General features: G+C 42.0%; 1 protein-coding gene across 7 annotated transcripts in view; it reads right to left on the bottom strand.

Moving 5' to 3' along the window:
- Window positions 1–23,846, bottom strand: part of SPRED2 (sprouty related EVH1 domain containing 2) — a 126,719-nt gene that overhangs the window by 35,873 nt on the left and 67,000 nt on the right. For 2 of the 7 annotated variants that reach the window (XM_005575728.5, XM_074011650.1), the window contains exon 1: window positions 22,734–22,882. The exons of the other annotated variants lie outside the window; for them this stretch is intronic. In XM_005575728.5, coding sequence (XP_005575785.1) covers window positions 22,734–22,750 — 17 coding nt within the window. In that variant the 5' untranslated portion in view covers window positions 22,751–22,882. Of the gene's footprint in view, window positions 1–22,733; window positions 22,883–23,846 lie in introns of those variants that run through there. 7 annotated transcript variants of the gene reach the window in all.

Below are 23,846 nucleotides of genomic sequence, written 5' to 3'. Positions count from 1 at the left end.
TGCCTGGAGGCAACCTTAAAAAGTGATCCCTCTCAACTTTTAGGGAAAAAACAAAACACTTAAACTCAATGTAAAAGGACATTTTTAAAAAGATACCTAGTAATTAAAAATTACTTGTGATCAAAAGATTATACAGGCATAATATTCTCCAGTTTCTAGGTGTCAGTATTGATAAATGAGTTGATTTCTATAATTTAGTATCTTTAGGTTGGAAAGACACATGCCTATTTTGGTTTTCCGTTTTTGTTTTTTTTTTTTTGAGACGGAGTTTCGCTCTTGTTGCCCAGGCTGGAGTGCAATGGCATGACCTCAGCTCACTGCAACCTCTGCCTCCTGGGTTCGAGTAATTCTCCTGACTCAGCCTCCCAAGTAGCTGGGATTACAGGCACCTGCCACCATGCCTGGTTAGTTTTTGGTATTTTTAGTAGACATGGAGTTTCACCATGTTGGCAGGCTGGTCTGGAACTCCTGACCTCAGGTGATTCACCCACCTTGGCCTCCCAAAGTGCTGGGATTACAGGCATGAGTCACCGCACCTAGACTACAAACCCATTAAGAGGGTATTAAGTTTTCAACCCTTTAAAATTAGTTGAAAATGAATGACCAAGTTTTAACATTTTATAAAGTCAAGAATCTTATTTAGCATAAAATAGGATAATCTACTTGCAAATCATAAATTCATCATGAAATCACATATCTAGGTAGGAAAATATTTCAATTCCAATAACCCTTTACACATTTGTAGCCTTCTGTTTATGATTTTATTTCTTCCAGTCTAAAACCTCAATTTCACAATAAGTTCTTCTGTACATTTGCCAAAAATCCTTTTTCTCCCCCAGAGACCAACTCTAGCTTCTTTTCATTCTTCATCACTTTTGGGGGAAATTTATTTGGATTTTTGGCAAGGCCATTACATTCTCACTTGCTGTTTTCTTTCTTTGGATAGAATTCATTTTTACTCATTCAAACATATATTTGCATCTTGCATATGCCAGGCGTTATAACAGATTCTCGGGAAACAAAGCTGCAGAGTAACAAAGAACCCCCCTCGTTCCCTGGGCCTCAGGGAAGACGCCCTCAGCCCGGGCACTCAGAACTTGGCCCCCGCAATTGGCCAGAGACGTGGAGGCAGTGCCCCATAGCCCTGCTCACCTCACTCACCGCTAAAGGCAAAGCCACCAGATTTTCCATGACCCCCTACGGCTAACCCTCCACTGTCACCCAACGGACCTCCCTTGGCACCCCAACTCCAAGGTCTACCATTCCTTTACTTCCTCATCCCCTCCTCTGATCATTCCTTTCATTTTTTTTTTCACTGCGGTAAAATATGAATGGTATAAAATTTCCCATTTTAACCACTTTTAAGTATACAAGTTCAGTGGCATTAATTATACCCACACCGTTGGTCAACCATCACCCGCATCTACCTCTAGAACTTTTCAACATCCCAAACTGAAACTCTGTACCCATGAAAAATACTAACTCCCCCTTCCCCACTTCCCCTACCCCTTAGCCCCTGGCACCCACCATTCTACTGTCTTGTCTCTATGAATCTGATACTCTAGGTACCTCATATAAGTTCCTTTCCCTTTCCTAACCTAAATTAAAATGCACTCTCGGCTGGGCCTCTGTGGCCCATTCTCCCAGGGCTGATTTCTGTCTCCCCACTGCACCCTGCTGGGCTGAGATGTGGGTATGGTGCTTGCCACTGCTGCAGACTGTTCAGCCTCCCTCCAGTGTGAAGCTCACACCCTGACCATGCCCCCCTCACAACCCTTCTTCGGTCTTCCACAGACCTCACTTTCCTTCATCCTTTGAAGACTTCAGCAACCAGGCTCACTGACTCTCCATATCTCCACCATGATCCCTGGCCCGATTCTTGATAATTTCATTATTGACTCGGAGGATCCCTCCAATTCCCTGGCCTCTCAATTTCTGGGCCTCTTTCCTTCCAATGCCCTTGTCTTACAACCAACTTTAGCTGTTCATGCCCAGGTCAACCGTGAATCTTGCCATTACCAACATCTGCACCACCTCCATAACTCAATTGTAAGCATCCTGCTCTCCGACCACCTCGTAACTTTGCAGCTCTCTCCCTCCAGACTCTAATAATTCTTTACCCTGTTGGGGCCAACAATCTATTGTTTTGACCACTTTTGCCCTCCCCCAAACGCCACATCCTCAACTGATTCTCTACCCCTCCCCTTGCTTATTGCCATTGCCTGGCATGACCCCAGTGGAGTTAAATCCTATCATCTACCTACTCCGTAACCCCACCCAGGCTGCTGAACATAGTGCAAGGGAAAAACCCCACTCTACTATGCTCATAGGACTAGTTTGAAAGCCATAAACACTACTCTCGAGTGAGTCCTTAAGTGCCACCTGGCATCCTGCTACATTTCCCTGATCTGTCCCCCAGACAACTTTACACGGCCTCCTACCCCCTCACTCTCAGATGATGGATGAAGTTGCTTTAGCTTCACTGAGAAAATAGACAAAATCACAGGAGACCTTTTGCCTGTGCCCACCACCATGCCTACGCTTTGTACCAGCACTCTCTCTGCCCTTCCTCCTGTAACTGTGGTTAAGTCATCCATGATCCAAGTTAGGACCAACTTCCTCCACTTAAACACCTTCTACATACCAACAGTTCCCAAATCCACATTTCCATCCAGGTCTCTTCTGTGAGATTCAGTCCAGTAGAACCAAGGGCCCATGTAAAGTCTCTACATAGGTGTCTAATATGTACCACAATCAACATGTTTCAGGTTGAACTCTTGGTTCCTGACACCTCCTCATCCTTCTAGTTCTCTCTTCAAAATATATCCAGGATCCACTTTTTACCACTTCTACTGACACTGACCTGATCCAACTGTCATCACCTTCCATTGAGATTGCTGCAATAGCCTTCTAACTGGCATCCTTGCTTCCATGTTTGCCCAACTTCACCCAGAAAATAGAAAGGTAAGTCAGATCACTCTACTCAAACCCTCCAGTGGTATCACCAAGCAGAAGTCAAAATCTGGACCTTTTATCCTACTACTCTTCTTGTTAATTCCAGTTTGGTCCCACTGGCCTCCATATTAAGCATCCTTCTACCTCAGGGCCTTTGCACTTGCTATTTCTTCTGTTCAAACCCTACTCCTCACATACCAACTGGGTTCATTCTCTTATTTCACTTAAGTCTCTGTCCAAGGTTATTTCAGAGAGGACTTCCCTGCCCACTCTATATAAAGCAGCATAGCACCCTCTACCCCTCTTAAATCTTCTCCCCCTGCTTTGGCTTTCTATATGCTACTAAATCAATGCTTGCTCAATAAAACATCTGCTTGCCTACCAGAATATAAATTCTACAGGAGCAGAAACTTTACCTTTTTTGTTCAATTCTATATCCCTAGGGCCTAGAATGGTGTCTTACATGTAATATGTTGCGGAATGAATAGGGCTAAATTCACAATATAAACAGATTTTTAAAAAAATTATCTATAGCAGGCTGGATGCAGTGGCTCATGCCTGTAATCCCAGCACTTTGGGAGGCTGAGGTGGGCAGATAACCTGAGGTCAGGAGTTCGAGACCAGCCTGGCCAACATGGTGAAACCCCGTCTCTACTAAAAATACAAAAAATTAGCTGGGCTTGATGGTGGGTGCCTGTAGTCCCAGTTACTTGGGAGGCTGAGGCAGGAGAATAGCTTGAATCCCAGAGGCAGAGCTGAGATCATGCCACTGCACTCTACCTTGGGCAACAAGAGTAAAACTCCATCTCAAAAAAAAAAAAAAAAAAAAATCTATAGCTAACAGAATTCCTATAAAAATATACAGTGTTCAATACTTATTTACTTATGAACCACAATTACTAAATTGGGATCACAGTATTTTTCCATTCATAAAAATCAAAAAATCATGTAGAAGTACATATAAAAATCATAGGACACACATGTACATATAGGACTAATCCAACTATTTCAGGATTCAACATGCATATTCCCTTAGATTAAGAACCTTCTGTAACATTTATTTAGATTAACTGCATACAATTTGAGAATATCCTTTTCCCCCAATCCCATTTATTTAAAAAAAAAAATTAAGGGTCCTATGACTTTTAATTCTCGAGTGTGCAACACAGCTTTCTCAAATCTTCTATGAGTGTACTATGGGTTCATCTCAACAGGAGATGGCCAAGGTGAAGAATTGAAACTCTGTGCACCTCTTGTTAAAACATGCTTTTACTTTTTTTGTTTTGCAGCTGTGTGCTGTTCTCTGTTTCTTTGAGGGGATTAAGTAAACATGAAAAAAGAGAAGTCTGCATTGCTTATGTTAGTGCCATAAACTTATTTCCAAAAAGTACCCATTTATTACAGAATTTAAAAATACCATACCCTTCTGTGTCCAGAGTACAAGGCTGTTAACTCTGGCCTTTGCTTGCACTCTGAGGCCTCCTCCTTCCTGCCTCAATGACTCCTATCAACTGCCTTCTCCAGGGTATAGACTTCTCTGTGATGGGATTTGGGGAAAGGGAGGCTCAGGGGCAGAAGCCCCCTTTGTCTCCTCCGGCAAGAGCCCCGACAGCCAGCATTAACTGAGGCATCTGGCTATTTAAAACAAGGCGGGGGATAAAGTGCTGCACTAAAAGCTGCAAAGGATGTCTGGATAATCCAGCTGCATGGCTGCATGCCAACTGCTTCCTATCCATGGTGTATTTACGTTACTCAGGCACTTCACCCCACCCAGCACAGAAATGACAATGAACTTCACTACCAAAAAGGTATAAAGGAGGAAACTCTCTTCCCACCTTCCCTCCCGCTCTTTCTGGAAAGAATTAAACAACATCTGTTTAAAACAGATGCAGGGTTTGTTAGTGGGGGGGATGGGGCAGGAAGGGCAAGGGCAGATTAGTTTTAAAAATTTGCACAAGGAAACTGCTGCTGGTATGCCTTAGAAAAAAAAATGTCAAAACATGCTATCATTGTCAAAAATAACAACATTTTAAAAGAATGCTTCTGAAATTAACAACTGCTGTAATGGTGTGGATCTAGTGAAGCTCCAGCCAAGGGTCCAAACCCCAACTGAATGGAGCCCGAGTGTCTGAACTTGAGCTGAACAGCCCCAGTAATGTTATTACAAATCGTGTTGGACGGCCAGCGCTCAATACCATATTCTTTAGGTGTGTTATGGGCAAAAGTGGCTGGACTGAGGATCTTCCATTGAAATGTGGTTTCTTTATGGAAAAAGCTTTGTGTTCCCAACACGTGGACTTTTTGTAAAAACAGGACTTCCTGTCCCGGGATCACGCAATATGCAAAAGAGGCAGGTAACATCGTAAGGCAGGATAGGAAGGCAGAGAAAAAAACGCTTTCAAAACTGGATTAGCATCTCCACAGAAAAGTTTTAGACCTCAGCCTTTATGTTCTAAGTGTTCTCCAGTTTCAAAGCAGGCCCTGTCTGGGCCACGTTAACAGATGTAAACCAAGGAACTGGAGGAGATGACGGCGAGGCAGCACCGGGTCTCACAAAGAATGTGTGCTCCAGGGCCAGGCGGCCCCGAAGTCACCCAGTCCTCTCAGGAGCTGAAGAAACCTCTTTTTGAGCTTCGGTTTCCTCCTTTGCAAAATGAATAGGGGATTCACCCTGCTGGCTGAAAGCAGTGTTACAGATTCAGACATTTGGTAAATTGCAATCATCATCATTTTTGCTGAAAGCCTACCTCAGTGACAGAAACAGGTCTTTGAAACACCAGCTTCCCTGGCCACTGAGGAGTAGGTTTCGAATGCCTGCCCTTTCTAGCGATCAGAGAGTGGAGGGGCAGGGAAGCTGTCAGGCTCTTGACAGTAGGAGGAAATTTGACATGGACCTCCAGCAACTGTCATGAGAGGTTAGGTTTATAAAGACCAGGTTTAGTTGTCCACTGTAGGCATACCTGTAGAGGAAAATAATGCCGTCCACTGTCTGTGAGCTGGCCCTCTGCTCCTGCCCTTCTCCATCGGTTTCTTTCAGGGATGGAGACTGGGACTTTTACCTCCCCCATAAATACTTCCCACAGCCAACCCTTATCTGATTACACGGCTCCTTTATCTCTCCATTATGCTCAACATTAGATTCACTTCCTCCCAGCCTCTTCTCCACTTCACCAGACCTTGAGAGGGATTAGCCAAGATCCCAGCCTCTTCAGCCCAACTCCCAGACGCCAACTGAGCCAAATATAACACCAACTTCTTGCAGGGAGCCAGGCACATTCACTTTATTTTAATCACATCCCCCGCCCCCGGTCTTCCTCGTGCTTATAGATTTATACAGGCTCTTTGATTTCATCGAATTATATGTTTAAAATATTACATATGTGTGTATGAACTATATGTGAATATAAAATATATATAACTAGTTATCTTTTTTAAAAAATCAACAAAATACTTCAGTAGAATCAAATGTGTTGAGAAACTGAGGGTACTGGTCATACTTTCTATTTGTTAAGTCAGGTGGTGGTTTTGTTTTGTGGGTGCTGTCTTAAGTATCAGCTACTCAATAATTTTTTGAAAGCGGACTGCCCTGGTTTTGGAAGTTTATATATTCTGAACTTTATGGGCAAGGAAAGTTAACATAACGTAATTTTATGCATGGTGGTAACATGATTTTCTGCTCTGTACAAGCCCCTGAAGGTAGAACACTTGCTCTACACGCTATAATGGCCCAGAAAATAAGGCCTTTGTGTTAACTACCAAAATATGTACTGTTTGTGTGGTTAGGTTAGGCCATTACAGAAAACAGTGTTAACGAAAGCTCATTAATGCCCACAGTAGAAAGACTCGATCCAAAGATGCCAGATCTCGCAGTAGCTAATTTTGGCAAAGGCCATCAGCTCTTCTCTCAAACACGGATGAGCAGGCACTGTGAGGCAGAGAAGAGATTTTCTGAGCATTAAGTGTTTGTTTCATAAAGGGAACCAGTTTGCATGATATAAGAATTAGGGAAGGTGAAAAGTGGGCTAAGATCACTTAACAAAAGGCTTCTCCACAGTTATTTAACATCAGTGAAATCAGCCAACGAATACACTCAATAGAGAGTACCTTTGAAACTGCCCTACTCCAGCTTCAAAGTATCTGCTAGTAAAAGAACCCATGTACTTAAACAGGGACTAACACTTTCATGTGAGCTCACAGTGCCAGGGCACTATGCTCTGACCACATTTACCAAGAGGACTAAACAGGCTCTTCACTGTGTCCCTGCTTTTCTGAGGTGCTGTAGCTAATCTTGCTCATGCAGAGTAACTCCTACCCTTAGAGGACTACAACATAGCAGCCGGGCGCGGTGGCTCAAGCCTGTAATCTCAGCACTTTGGGAGGCTGAGTTGGGTGGATCATGAGGTCAGAAGTTTGAGACCATCCTGGCTAACATGGTGAAACCCCGTCTCTACTAAAAATACAAAAAATTAGCTGGGCGTGGTGGCGGGCGCCTGTAGTCCCAGCTACTCAGGAGGCTGAGGCAGGAGAATGGCTTGAATCCGGGAGGTGGAGCTTGCAGTGAGCTGAGATCGCACCACTGTACTCCAGCCTGGGTGACAGAGCGAGACTCTGTCTCAAAAAAAAAAAAAAAAAAAAAAAGAAGACTACAACATAGCTTTGGTTTTTTGTTGTTTTGTTTTGTTTTTGAGACGGAGGTTTGCTCTTGTCGTCCAGGCTGGAGTGCAGTGACGCGATCTCAGCTCACTGCAACCTCTGCCTCCCAGGTTTGAGCAATTCTCCTGCCTCAGCCTCCTGAGTAGCTGGGATTACAGGTGTGCTCCACCACGCCTGGCTAATTTTTGTGTTTTTAGTTGAGATGGGGTTTCGGCATATTGACCAGGCTGGTCTCAAACTCTTGGCCTCAAATGATCCACCTGCCTCAGCATCCACTAGGATTACAGGCGTGAGCCACCAGGCCCAGCCAGCTTTGATTTTTAAAAATATGTTATCTTCATTATCAACTTATGTATTTTTTAAATGGCATGCAATGACTTTTAGGAATGGAACACTTATACAAACATGGTACCTAAAAGCTGTGTATAGGAGGTGGCGGTGGTGGTCTTTGCTTTACAATGACTGGGGATATAACCTTCATACAGAAACCAATTAGGCTAAAAGCCAGGGGTCCTGCTTATGTGCAGAAGCCTCAGAAGGGGGATAAATAGGTTTTCCTTCTCCACTCTGTTGGGCTCAGAATCTGTGAGTAAAGCCAGTAAGTTCTGCTGTCCTGCAAGGTCACTAGCGCCCTCTGTGTCCAAGTTCTACCCTCTCCTGAAGAGGAGGTAAGGGGCATGTCCCTCCTCATGCCTTGGATAAGCCGAGCATCTTTGTTGTTGTTCATGCTACCTAGCTACACCGAAGCATATAAATAAACCTCTCACCCACACGCTATTTTCCAGTGCACATATTAAAAGAGGCCGTTTCCTCCATTATCACGGAAGATACTGGTCAGCATATAAATGATTATTAAACTTAATAATTTATCAATCATTCTTCAGAACCAGTACTAACAAGTCAAAGTTTGCTAGGCTTGGACCTCTAGTATTTTAGTTTTCCTAATGAAATTTTAATACAGAAATACTTCTTTAAAAATAAGCTGTGAATTCCTATTTTTATAAGTGAGCAATTCTGATTCAAAATATATGCCCATACCTTGTTTAACATACGGTGCTGATTTAGCATGCTATGTGCCTCTATACTTTCCTTTAAACCTCAGTTTAAAGGAGAATATTATAGATTTAATATTTAGATAATACAGATTTAACTTATCACTGACGTTAAATCCTAATTTAAATATAAATATTTCCCCATCTCTGAGTGCTACCTTACACTTTCAGGTCACCAGAGCCAGAGCAGCATGTATACTGCACATTCTGGCACACTATCTTGCACCTGCCTTGCAGACATCCTTGGGAGTGGAATGGATGCTCTGCCCAGCTGTCCCTAGTCAAGGGTACAAGGCAGTGTGCCATGCACCAGTCTGGCCTCCTCCTTTCTTTCCTGCTGTGTCCTGTGACCCACAAGGGCCACACACACACAAAAGGAAATGAAGCAAAGACACAAAGGAACAAAGATCAGGGCTGGAAGTTAAACACGTAAGCTTTACAGAGGCTTAGGAGCCTTTGAGAAGTAGTTGGGAAAATACCGGCAGGCAATTAGGGATCCTCTGACATCCCCCGAGTCTGGAGCCCTGAGTGACGGTTCTGGTGAGCTTGAAAAACCTACTGTGGCAGATGGAAGTTGGAGTGACTAGTGCCCCATCACCTTCTCAGAGAAAGCCCCAATTTTAGGGGCAAATCTGCATGGACTGTAAATAGAAGGTGGTGATACCCATGTCATTAGCAATGCCCAGGCACACTGGAAGTTACCTCATAAAATGTTGGTTTTCTGGTTTCCATTTCAGCAAGGTTGACAAAGTTATATTAGACTCACTCCACTGTACTGTGTTTAAAACGCAATTTTAAATTTCACCTCTAAGTGTTTATCTCCTGTAGCTTGAACACACATAAATCCTGCACAGGGAAAAGAGTGATTTGGCTGGATTCTATCTACAGTGCTCTCATGAAAAAAAAAAAAAAAAGAAAAGTTTTAATAAAAACCTTTTGATTTTATCAATACTTATTTAATCTATCAAAAATATATTAAGGATGCCACTATATTTGTTTTTTTTTTAAACAACAAAATCTTTCCAGCATTTCAATTTAGTACTCACATTTATAAACCACAATACTACTAAATATATATAAGATGACTGACCACTTGTAATTGGGACACAATAAAGATAAAGACATTAAGGTTGTTCAACCTAAAACCCTAACATGGGGCAGTTTTAAACATGGGCAACGAAGTGTTCGCTGAAGTAAATCTCAGCTTCAGCACACAGGCAGGCAATTTTAGGAGTAATGTCTAAGACAGATTTAAAAAAAAAATGGCTCCTGGGCAACTTTCTCTTGTCAATATGGTCTTCTTGTGCAATTACCTCTTGAGGTGAGTAATGTACCTGGCCCAGAAGAAGGAAAGTCCAGCAGAGGGCTGAGGTCAGGCCTGGGGAGACTGGCAGGACAGGTATGGTAGTTTAGTCATTAGATTATAATCAGTGAAGAATGGAACAACTTTTTCTTGAAGTTTGAAAACTCTTTGCTCTAATCCTTACTAATAGCAGAAATCCTAATTTTCTCACCCTGGGGGACCAGGGAACTGGAGACTCCTGGGCATATGCCTCTTAAATCCTTGGTGGGTTTCCTGGTCAACCAGTTAGGGGCCTCTGTATCAGTTACATATCTGTGCAGCAGATAAATCACCTTAAAGAAGGCTCTACAATGTATTTAAAATTATTTTTGAATTCTAAAACATTGGCTCTAGGAATTAACCTCATACTATCCTCCAATAACGACAACAGCAGCAACAACAATACATCCTTTGATTTGAAAGTAAGTGTAACAGAACTGTAAAATCTAAACAATTTTACAATTCCACTAAATTCAATAAAGTTAAAAATTTGTTTTAAAGATTTCTTTCTTTAAAGCCCAGCATCAAATCATTATCTGCACTGGCCCAGGTGAAGATAACACAGGTATAAAGTGGATGATTCAGATTTAGGTTCTTCCTCAAAAGGCATAGGTTCTATAGGTTCTCCTATGCCAGACAAGCCTTCCAAACCCCAATGGACATGTTCCCATGTCCTCTTTCCTTTTATCTGTCATACCCAAAGATCCTATCTGCTGAAGACAGTTATTGAAGTAACAAGATAAACATAGACATGTATATGTGTTTTATTGTAGTAGCAAATCTATTAAAATGTTATACACAGCTTCTCTAAATGTTAACACAAATCTTTTAAGGTTCTTCAAAACGTTTTAGGGTGCAGGGTGCAGTGGCTCACACCTGTAATCCCAGCCATGGCGGGTGGATCACTTGAGGTCAGGAGTTCGAGACCAGCCTGGCCAGCATGGTGAAACCCAGTCTCTACTAAAAATACAAAAAAGTAGCCGAGTGTAGTGGCAGGAGGCTGTAATCTCAGCTACTCAGGGGGCTGAGGCAAGAGAACTGCCTGAACCTGGGACGCAGAGGTTGCAGTAAGCTGAGATCGTGCCACTGCACTCCAGCCTGGGCGACAGAGAGAAACTCTGTCTCAACAACAACAACAACAACAACAACAAAATATTTTAGGAAATCATGGGAAGATTTTACTGTGAAAGTTTGTTGACATTCAAGACATGTGTCAGAGGTAGTTCTGAGTTTTTCTCAAAACCACCAAAACACGAATGGCTCTGACATGAGTAAACTGCTTAAAAAAGTAAAATTTAGGGCTGGGTGTGGTGGCTCACGCTTGTAATCCTAGCACTTTGGGGGGCTGAGTCAGGTGGATCACCTAAGGTCAGGAGTTCGAGACTAGCCTGGCCAACATGGAGAAAGCCTGTCTCCACTAAAACTACAAAAAAGTAGCTGGGCGTGGTGGCGGACACCTGTAATCCCAGCTACTTGGGAGGCTGAGGCAGGAGAATCGCTTGAATCTAGGGGGTGGAGGTTGCAGCGAGCCAAGATCACGCCACTTTACTCCAGCCTGGGCAAAAGAGTGAAACTCCGTCTCAAAAAAAAAAAAAATTTTTTTTACTTCACTCCAACCAAAAAAGAATGAATGAAATGGTCTATCCTAAAGGGCTGAATTTCAGGGTGATTACATGGCCTGAAGTGGGGCTGAGGGAGTACTGGGAGGTGAGAGGCCAAAGTCTGAATCTAGGTTTGTGATTTTGCTTTTATTGTCTGTCTGCTTTACTGAGCCTGAACTTCTGGAGTTCATAATTAATCAAGATCAAAAGATTACCATCTTAAAGCAAACAAAATAACCCACCCCTGAAGGACCGTTTCTTCTACTTTTTATTCCAAAAGCAGTAATTTTCTGACTTTCCCTCTGTTTTACACACACTTCCAAAAATGGTATTTGTGATCCACATTTAAACCCCAAAGGCCAGCTAACAGAAATGTCAGATTACTAAACAAAATTAACTCTCACCACATTAAAGTGTGCATGTGATAGAAAAATTGGTACTTCAAAAAACAAATGGCAAAGGAGAGTTGTTTAAAGTTAATAATCTCCAATTTAGGGCTTTAAATGGCAGCCCTTGAACTCCTATGCCTGACTTTCTCAGAATATTTTTTGCTTTCTTTCACATTATTGGAGAAAACAAAGGAAGGGAGTACTTAATAACCCACCTGTTGAAATGTCTAGGAAGAAATGCCATGATATTTGCAACTTACTTTGAAATGCATTTAAAAAAACATAGAATCATGGATGGAGATAGATGGATAGATATGTGTATGATAAAACAATAATAGCAAAATGCTAATTGCAGACTTGAGGTGGTAGGCATATGGATGTTAAGCATATACTTCTTTGAACTTTTCTGAACACTGAAAATCATAAGTGTCGGGAGAGTGAGAGAATTTGTAGTGTTATGATTGATTTCTAAATGGAAATCAACGCTAAATCTATAAGATGCTGATAATGGTACTAAACAAAATCTGATTACTTTTCTTTCTGCTATTTAGAATGCAGTTCCCTCCACCATTTTTTTTTTGTACCTGCTATCTACCACCTGCCCTCCACTCCAACGTAAACCTAATCAGAAGGTCAGGAAATGACTTTACCACACTATGTTAATACCAAATTCTAAACCTAAAAAATCCTTTACAAGCCAGCCCTTAATAAGACCTGTTGTCTGGCCGGGCGCGGTGGCTCACGCCTGTTATCCCAGCACTTTGGGAGATCGAGGCGGGCAGATCACCTGAGGTCAGGAGTTCCAGACCAACCTGGCCAACATGGTGAAACCCTGACTCTACTAAAAAAATACAAAAATTAGCTGGGCATGATGGCGGGCACCTGTAATCCCAGCTACTTGGGAGGCTGAGGCAGGAGAATTACTTGAACCTGAGAGGCAGAGTTAGAAGTGAGCTAAGATTGGCCGGGTGTGGTGGCTCATGCTTGTAATCCCAGCACTTTGGGAGGCCGAGACGGGCGGATCATGAGATCAGGAGATCGAGACCATCCTGGATGGTGAAACCCCGTCTCTACTAAAAATACAAAAAATTAGCCGGGCATGGTGGCGGGCACCCGTAGTCCCAGCTACTCGGGAGGCGGAGGCAGGAGAATGGCGTGAACCCGGGAGGTGGAGCTTGCAGTGAGCCGAGATCGCGCCACTGTACTCCAGCCTGGGCGACAGAGCGAGACTCCATCTCAAAAAAAAAAAAAAAAAAAAAAAAAAAAAAAGAAGCTAAGATTGCATTACTGCACTCCAGCCTGGGCGACAGAATGACTCTCTGTCTCAAACAAAACAAAACAAAACAAAACAAAAAACCTGTTCTCAAACAAAAGAAGGTGATAATTTAACTCAAAGGGGAGGGAGGAAAATCAGCAGATCATCCTAGCAATAATAAGCTGTAAGCTGACAGGATTTTTAAGAGCCTGTTTATATTCCCACAGCTCCACTGGAAATGGATGCCCTCTCAGACGGCAAGAATTACTAATTCATTTAGTTCCTTTTTTTCTAGGATTCTGCCACCTCCCTCATTAGAGATGGAAAGCTAAACACACAGATAAACAAACAACACACAGTCAAGGCACCTGTTCTCCCTGAAGCATGCTGCACGGCTTCACTTCCCTCCTGAAGAGTGGAATAGAGGTCAGCCCGAAGGCAGAGTTCAGGTCTTCACATTAGTTCCACCTCTTAAGCTATTAATACAAAGAACTGTGGAGACCATCTACGCTAGACTCCTCTCTCACATGGAAAATTAAAATCCAGACTGCAGAAGGGACTTGTTCAAGGTCACTGACATTAGGGACAGATGAAGGACTAAGACCAGTCCCTGTGACCAACCCCTGACCACACTTTTGAAAGGTCCTCATGTGGTGGCAGAAGTGCCTATATTCGAGTTAGGTGCTCTGGAGGATAAGTTATTCCTTATCTTGGTCCCTTGAAATTTACTGGATAGGCAACTGATTGTGAAAGGAATTCTAAGGAGAAATGAAGAGGTAACACTGGCAACACAGCTACATGAAAAAATCACAGAGCAAGAGGGTGATCCTACTCATCCTGCCACAGTTTCACACCAACAGAGGTAATTCCTTTTTGGATCTGTTCTAATGAGTGCCATAAGTCAGGACAGGTGACCTAACCTCCATTACACATCTTCTCACAACTGTGTGAGGCACCTCAAACTCTATTACTGAGTTTCAGTTTCCTTATATGTAAAATGAGGGGTAGAGACCACAAATTACTTTTGAGACCCTTTCAACTTTGGTCCCTTTTTACGCTTTGTGTTTTAAAAAAATGGCCTTAAAGTCCTTTAGTTGTGGCAGAGGGCTTAGCAAACTTAAGCCACTAAAACATCCTACAAAAGCAGATCAGAAAACTTCCAGCAGTAAAATGCAACTGAGAATATATTTTGGATAGAGAAAAAACTTGAAACCACAAAGACCTGAAACCACGACAAACTAACAGATACATTCTCTCAGTGCCACTGTTATTACACAATTATGAAGTTTCCAGGAGCGAAACTGGTTTATCCAAGTATTTTGAAAAAGCAAGAAAATGATGAAAATTGAGTTTTAGTAAGTTTAATAAGATCCTCTGAGGGAAAAAAAAAAAAAAAAAAGGTACAACCTGGTCATCTAACTGGTTTTACACATTCACAGATGTGAGATCCTCTTTAGCCACATGGAAGAAAAACCCCAAGACATGTTTATGGAACAAATGCAGGCCAAGAAGAGAAGAGAGATCTGCCCTTTTTCTCCCAAACAGTTGATTCTATCTGCCTTATCAGTTGACTCAACATGAACTCCCCAGCCCCAATCTTTACTACATTCAGACTGAAAAGGAGAAAATGTTAGGAAAAGGTAACAAAGCAATTGTTTAGCTTAAAAATAGGGAAAGACATTTCTTACAGACCTCTGATAAACCAGCTCAGTGCACATCAAGTTGCAACTTAGGTTTAAGTTGCTTCAATGTGACAAATAATTTCTGGTCCAAAAGTAAATCGGTTGTTTGAAATTGGAATGTATCTTCCCTACAGAAAAAACATAAAATGGTGAGCAACTGGGCTCCCAATCCGGCCCTCGAAAGCCTAATCAAGGTGGAAAAATATTCCCAAATGTTTCAACTGCTTACTGACAGTCTCCTTGACAAGAAGCCTCTTTCCCCACCGCCAGCAGGAAAGGCCAGTTCCGCTCAGCTCTTGCTGGGTTTTGGTCAAGGGTTTTCCTATCTAGGGGTGGGGTGAGGGAGAAAAGGTAAGGAGGAGGAATTCTTCTTAAACTTCTGATTTAGGCTTCACTTATGGGGATCCTCAGAATGTGGCACCACTGAATCTTGAATGGCTCTAAAAGGATCCGTACTGATGTTATTTTACAAATCCCAACTTAAGTGTTACTGGGGAAATTCTTTCCTTTTAGGGTCACAATGACTGTTGGCGAGCAATTAAGGCAAATGTCAGGCTCATAGGATATAATCATGATGCAGTGGATTCTTAGCTAGTTGACTACACAGAGGGACAGGATTTGTCCTACAAGCGCAATTTCCTTCCGAGTTATAACAAGACAGAGCCATCCACTCAGTACACATATTTCCCATGTTACTTTCCTGACATAAAAGAACCAGGCAGCAAGGATAATGTAAAGGCCAACTAGCTACCAACCTTCCTCACGGTTTTAACACGTTAGTCTTAAAATATTTTTTCATTTATAAGGAAGTAGTTTAAAGTACTTGATTCAGAAAGAACCTTCAGGAAATACTAGAGCTATCTCCACTTCCCAAAGTCAACTAGCTTGTGGAGGCACTAGAAGGTATTTTATGTCAAGACTCATGATTTTCACAGATAACTGAAACCCTCGGTGGCTAAGCTGCTGAAGATGGGCTTTCCCGGCCATCACCAACATGTTTGCAGCAGGGAGCCCAACCAAGCTTTGTCATGCAGTCTGCGGTGGTTAAAGACCACTGCTGGCTGGGTGTGGTGACTCATGCCTGTAATCCCAGCACTGTGGGAGGCTGAGGCGGGTGGATCATGAGGTCAGGAGATCCAGACCATCCTGGCTAACATGGTGAAGCCCCGTCTCTACTAAAAATGCTAAAAATTGGGCCGGGTGCGGGGGCTCACGCCTGTAATCCTAGCACTTTGGGAGGCCCAGGAGGGTGGATCACCTGAGGTCAGGAGTTTGAGATCAGCCTGACCAACATGGTGAAATCCTGTCTCTACTAAAAATACAAAAATCAGCCTGGTGTGGTGCTGGGTGCCTGTAATCCCAGCTACTCGGGAGCCTGGGGCAGGAGAATCGCTAGAACCCCGGAGGCGGAAGTTGCAGTGAGCCGAGGTTGTGCCACCGCACTCCAGCCTGGGTGACACAGCGAGACTCCGTCTCAAAAAAAAAAAAAAAGAAAGACCACTGCCCAAGACAGGGCAACCAAGTGGCTACTGCCAACTTCTTCCACCAGAGAGCTTTACTGACAGGTGGAAGGGCCCCCGACTTAATGTCGGTCAAGAGGAACAACTCTCGGCTCATTTTACTCACTGGTGTGCTTCAGCCACTTCCCAGGACTAACTTCACACTGTTTCATTCTCTGGGAAAGTCACAGTCACTGAAAGCATCCTGGATATGCCATCCCCTGAAAACTGCTGCACACCCAGCAGTGAGCTGCACGTATATATGGAAGCTCTTGTGTTAACTTTTTCTTGTGTGTTTGCATATAGGGAATTAACTTTAACACTTGTGGTCCATACATACCATGGAATTATTCAGCCTTAACAAAGAAGGAAACATTGTCATATGCTATAACATGGATGAATCGTGAAGATTTTGCAAAGTGAAACGTCAGTCACAAAAAGAAATACTGCATGATTTGTTTCGCTTACACCAGCTATCTAAATGTGACTAGTCAAAGTCCTAGAAACAGAAAGGAGAATAGTGATTGCCAGAGGCTGGGGGCTGGGGAGGGGAGTAAGTTGTTGTTTAATTGGGAAAGAATTTCAGTTTTGGATGATGAAAATGTTCTAGAGATCTGTTATACAAACTTGGATATAGTTAACACTACTGTACTGTACACTTAAAAATGGTTAAGATGATATATGCTATGTTATGTGTTTTTTACCACAATAAATAAAGATAATCTGTGAAACAAAGAGAGGCTACTTAAAATAGGTAAAAAACCTCAAATTTAGAAATGTTGGGTTTAGCTTAGGAACATTTCTGCCGTCCTTAAGAAGTAAACATTCACTTTGGGAGGCCAAGGCAGAAGGATCGCTTAAGCCCAGGAGTTTGAGACCAGCCTGTGCAACAATGTGAGACCTCATCTCTATTTTTATTAAAAAATTCTTTTAAAATAAAAAAGGAGTAAACATTAACACTATTTAAAAAGTTAACTTTCCCCTAATTACAAAAGTAACACATGTCCCCATTATGCAAACTACATACATCACAATCCTCCCTTAAAAAACATTCTTCTATACTATGAGGAGCAATTAACAAATATGCAAGACCTTCTCGAGGAAACTATAAAAGGAAGATCTCATGCTTCAAATTTAAGTGTAAATGTTGGCTTTGCTTTGTTCCTTGGGGTACCAGGCAAATCATATATAAGAAAAACACAAACATTTCCTTTGGTACTGGTTTTACTGAGACAAAAATGGCTTTTCTTACAAAATCATTTCAAAGAAGAACAGAAGAAAGTTAAACAAAATAGATTTTCCCCAAATTGTTAGCTCTGACAAATTCCTCTAATCCCTTACAATGTCTACAACACCAGCAACAGAATACACCAAAATATTTTTCATGATTAGTCCCTTTTCGTCTCTAACCTCAGTTGTAAAGATTAAACACACAGATTATGAAACACTCACACATAATCACAAGAATTTCCTAACAGTTCCATTTCTTCTACATGGGGGTTAGCAATGTTTTTTAATATTACTCAAAGCAGGAAAAAAGGGGCTGTTTTATTTTTCTTTGGAACAGGTTCCTGCCAGATTTTGCACATTGCAGTTCTTTGGCGACGTGATGAGAACACATGCCCACCCACAGACACTAATTTTGCTCTTCACCCTTCCCAAGCAGCCTTTATGACACATGCTGTCTGTGCTTCATTTAATGGAATTCAAGAGGCCCAGTCAAACAGCAGAGCCCCACAGGGCCAGGGCAACAACAGGCAACCCATCTCCTCCACTGGATGGGTACAAGGAACATGTGTTTAAAAGAAGACAACAACAAAAAGCCACATCTAGCTTGGACATCTCTAATCTGAAGAATCTTTACAAATGAATGAATTAACACTGAAAACTAAGTCATCTCTTCGATTGAAATCAGGAAAGAGATAGTAATCTTGCTGTAGTTCCTATACACTGAACTCTATGAAGACGATGCAGCTAACTCTCTGAGCTGCTCTCAGATGTGCAGTACAGAAGGTATTACTCTCATCCCAAGCCAAAGGCTCTTTCTAAGAGGGCTGAAGTGCCAGCCTGCTTCTGCAGCACTTGCTTTCTCTATGGTCATCATCTGTTTTTGTTTGTTTGTTTGAGACGGAGTCTCGCTCTGTCGCCCAGGCTGGAGTGCAGTGGCACTATCTCGGCTCACCGCAAGCTCCACCTCCCGGGTTCACGCCGGACTCCTGCCTCAGCCTCCCCAGTAGCTGCGACTACAGGCTCCTGACACCACGCCTGGCTAATTTTTTTGTATTTTTAGTAGAGACAGGATTTTCACCGTGTTAGCCAGGATGGTCTCGATCTCCTGACCTCGTGATCTGCCCACCTCGGCCTCCCAAAGTGCTGGGATTACAGGTGTGAGCCACTGCGCCTGGCCATCATCTATTATGAAGAAACCTTGGCAAATAAGAATCCAAGTGGGTCGGGAGGCCAAGGCAGATGGATAACCTAAGGTCAGGAGTTCGAGACCAGTCTGGCCATCATGGTGAAACCCCCATCTCTACCAAAAATGCAAAATTAGCCAGGCGTGGTGGCACACGTCCATAATCCTAGCTACTTGGGAGGCTGAGGCAGGAGAATCGCTTGAACCAGGGAGGTGGAGGTTTTTTGAAACTCCATTTCAAAAAAAAAAAAAAAAAAGAAAAGAAAAAAGGGCCGGGCACAGTGGCTCACGCCTGTAGGGAGGCCGAGCTGCAGCATTTGCTTTCTCTATGGTCATCATCTTTTTTTTTTTTTTTAAAGGTTTGAGACCAGCCTGACCAATGTGGAGAAAACCTGTCTCTACTAAAAATACAAAATTAGCTGGGTGTGGTGGCACATGCCTGTAATCCCAGCTACTCGGAGGCTGAGGCAGGAGAATCGCTTGAACTCGGGAGGCATAGGTTGCAGTGAGCTGAGATCGTGTCATTGCACTCCACCCTGGGCAATAAGAGCAAAACTCTGTCTTAATAACAAACAAAACAAACAAACAAACAAATCCAAAAGGGAATGCACACGGTTTGCACAACTATGCCACATATAGCTCAAGACAATCCAGGTGGAGTTGACGCAACAAGCTGTCAGCAAACGTATACCCAGAAGAATGTTCAGGGCTCACAGAAGTCCATGCTAGTTTGATAAGAGGGTGATCATCCATCCCATTTATACATTTAGGAGTTTATGTTAGAAGGCTGATCCACACTTGTCTCTGGCTTTTCTGAGCTACACAGGAATGTTGCTATTTCTAGATAATGATATAAGATTTACCTACAAGTGTTATTAAACCCAACCAGTATGTAGGCATAATGACCATAAACTCCAGATGTGGGGAGGACAATATCACAGCAGACAGTGAGCAATGGACAGCAGGCAATAGACAGGCCAAGCCTCCTGAGGCAGTGATCATCACGACCACGCATCCATAAACCACACATCCGGACAGCAAGGACAGACTGCAGACTCCGTAACAAACAGGTCTCCCTCTAAATATAAATAAGGATGTTTAAATGTTGGTAAGTGATCTATACTAATTTTAAATAAACCTGTTTTTATAAAATGTTTATTGAATTCACAATAGCTTGAGTCTTTAGAATATAATTTTAGTAAGTGCTAAAAATCTGCAAGCCAGCAAAGATTGGGAAAAACTGTTCCACTAAAATATCTTGGACACTCTTAACCTTTCAGGATTCAAATGCTCTCCCTGTCACTCTCCCCAAGAAAAAGGAAAAACAAAAATCTTTTGTCCAAGGTTATGTCACTCTACTTGGCTCAGAAAACATGGCCACCAAAACTATCAAATGGATTTTTGAGTAGAGCAGTTCTTTCTTGATTTCCATCCAAGCAGAGTTAGGTTTTGAAGAACCAAAAAGGAATAGCTCAAAGTTGCTTATACACAATAGCAATGAGTGACTCTGGATTGTAGACTCCAGTAAATCTATGAATAAAAGAAAACCCAGGGAGGAATTTATCTCCAATAACAATGAATCCCCACTAGGGCGGGAATTAAGAGAAGAACTGGACTGGGCTCAGATCTGAAGCGCTTTTAAATGTAACACTCCCCAGCACATTGCTCTGAGCATAGGCAGCGTCTCACTCAATATCTATTGATTGCTTCCAAGTTGAATGATATGAGACCTTTGGAACTGGCCATGGCTCTGTATTCCTTTTCCCTCAAAAGGGAAAGAAGGCATCTAAAAACCACATGGTTCCTTTGGACTGATGGCTCACAGCGCTTAACAGCAAAGACGCCTCTGAGGCGTGGCAGCCACAACCCTAGGAGTGATTATCACTGTCCAGTTTCAATGGTCAGTATACCCTCTGTGTAGTATAACCAAAGCTAACAGAATATGGTGCTCTGGAAAGAATGTGGACAGGACCTAAGCGAGTCCCAACCATACACATCAAAGAAAAACAAGACATTTTCACAGAAAGTGTTACTAAATCAAGAACTTTAAAAGAATTTTTTTTAATCCCTGACTATAATCATTTACCATAGGCCTCAAGGAGAAAAAAAATGCTATCATGCAACCTAATGTTTCCGTGAAAGCACAGGAAATTAGCTATTCTGTCTTTAAAATAAAACAAAATTAATTTATATTTTTCTAATGAATGTGATAAAGTGAACCCTAAGTTGAGTGTGGCATTCACCAAAACTGTAAGAAAACAACTCGTTTACTATAACATGGCAATAACATTTTTAAAGTAGCCTTCCTTTCACAACTTAAAAAAATGTTGTTAATAAAAAATGGCCCTCACTTTGAATCTGAAGTATTTGTTAATGTCACCAAGTGCTATTATTAAATATGTACTATATATGCATGTATACACATATAAAAATAAGCACTACAGATGTGGGCAGGAAAATTCTTAGCAAAACCCCCACATATTTCAAATACTGTTCTTCCTCATTATTGTCCTCTACCATAATTAGCACGTTACAGCATAACAGGTGGCTTTCATTTATAGAATGCAAAATTAATGAAATTTGGAGATGGTCTTGTCTCCAAAAACAAATTGGCCATTCTATAAAAAGTACACCCCTTAATCTACAAAACAAACAGAAACAAACTCCCTTCATGCTGGCTTTCCAAATTATAGGAATTTCTGAATGTAGTTAAGTAAGTAAATTGAACGCATTTACTGACAGCTTAAAATTCATACACTTCAAGGAAAACAAGTCATTATTATGGGCTTTATAAGAAAGGGGAAGAGAAACAAAGATTGCCTATTTTTCCAGCTTGGTAACCCCAGATCTCTTTAATGCTCTCTGAGTGATAACAGGATTTACTGCTATACACTGGGCTGCTCCACAAATGCTAAATCTTAGGCAAATTTGTGGGCAGTTGTGTTATAGGTCCTGACCCTAGCCATTCTGGACAGACAGACCAGGAAAGCATAAATAGTACTGCTATAAACTAACTATAGCATCTGTCCCTAACAAGCAAGACTCACAAAGTATTTTTTTAAAATATGAGGAGACACTGAATAGACTGTCAACACACATAGGAATGTTTTATACACTCAAATAAATAAGATATGTGCTTTAACTAGTCAGACATTGTTTAAATTTAGTGGGTGAAGAAAGAGAGAGGGTCAGACAGGCAGACAAGGCCTCCCAATTATGCAGAATGATCCTTCAGATCATGTGAACGCTATAATTAAATGTTGCTACCAAATCCCCACTACCCTTTCTCCCACCTAGAAAAAGTTAATGCATGAATTCAGTATGAGCAAATTGTGATTTATAAAAAAACACAAAACAAACAAAAAAACCCACCCTATTCACTCGGTAGGGGAATAAAAGCTTTCTTGCATTAAGTCACGCATCTTAGGGGTAGGAAAAAAGCACAGTACTGAAAGAAATCCAACATAACACAACAGTAATTATTAGACCACCTCCTTCAGCTCACCTCTGCTTACTCATTTTTTTTAAAGCTCTACACTACCCACCCAAAAGGTATACCATCTCTGCAAGCTGTTTCCTAGGCAGCATCTTTTAGATTCAGGACTTAATTTAAAAAAAAAAAAAAAAAAAAAAGTCTATCAGAACATCTAAGGAGAAATTTGTTTTCAGAAAGAGGGATGAGGGGGTAAGAGTCCTGTGTCTATCAACAGACCAGAGGTTACCTATCTGTCCTTGCACGTGGGCACACACAGACACAAACACATACACACCGTGGTCTTCTACAACTAGGATAATTTTTCTCCTTTAAAAAAATGCTAAAAGCAAGCACCAGAAAGGTTAAGCAGAAGAGAACAATGAAAAAATAAAGTTCATGTAAACAGTAAGCACGTACCTGCCAGGCGATGCCATTTCCTCTACATTGTGGAGCCCGAGTGCTGGGTGTTAGCATTATTGCTACTCTAAAGCTTCCGATAAAAATGGATCGTCTCTTGCTGACCTGAGAACCAGCTGGCTGCCTGAGAAGTGGTTTCCCCCATATATGATTCAGTCTCCTTGACAAATATACTGCATTGTACTGGATGAGTCATCCGAGGGTTAGTCCGCATTTTATAGGCCTGTTGTGTCATTACTCACATTCAACATCCTGCTTCTCAAAAGTGGAAACTGGAAGCCTGACAGCTGACAGATGCGTTTTCCAATTAAAATATTGGTTTAAAAAATTCCTGTAAGTTATGATTATCAATCATTGATGAGAGGATGAAATGCCCAGGAAGCAAATGGCACAGTTCAATACCTGAGATTACATTCTGGAGAACCACAAGTGCAAATTCTTCACCCGCCCCCAGCCCCAAAACAAAGAATTTTGTACAAAGTTGAGAGCAAGGATCCCTCTCTTTAAAGTTATCAGCTGAAGGCTGGGCACGGTGGCTCAAGCCTGTAATCCCAGCACTTTGGGAGGCTGAGACGGGCAGATCATGAGGTCAGGAGATCAAGACCATCCTGGCTAACACAGTGAAACCCCGTCTCTACTAAAAAATACAAAAAAAAAGAAAACTAGCTGGGCGAGGTGGCGGGCACCTGTAGTCCCAGCTACTCGGGAGGCTGAGGCAGGAGAATGGCATGAACCTGGGAGGCGGAGCTTGCAGTGAGCTGAGATCCGGCCACTGCACTCCAGCCTGGGCAACAGACAAGACTCCGTCTCAAAAAAAAAAAAAAAAAAAGTTATCAGCTGAATTCGTGTAGGCATGGACTTAATGATTCTTGTGCTGTGAGGTGACCCAGCTGCAGAAGCTATGTAAAAAGTACACATCAAAATGTTGGTCCTGGATTAATTGTATAGGTGGGATAGTGACATTGTGTTTATAAAATGTCTACTTTTTAAGAGAGGCATGTTGAAGTATGTTAGGGGTAAAATGATACGATATCTGGGGTTTCTTGTGAACATTTTAGCAAAAAAATAAATAAGGGAGGGGGTAAAGAAATGTGGCAAAATCTTGATAAATGG

The sequence above is a fragment of the Macaca fascicularis genome, chromosome 13 (genome assembly GCF_037993035.2).
Source record: "Macaca fascicularis isolate 582-1 chromosome 13, T2T-MFA8v1.1".
Lineage (NCBI taxonomy): Eukaryota > Metazoa > Chordata > Mammalia > Primates > Cercopithecidae > Macaca > Macaca fascicularis.
This window is presented reverse-complemented; position numbering and strand designations above follow the sequence as displayed.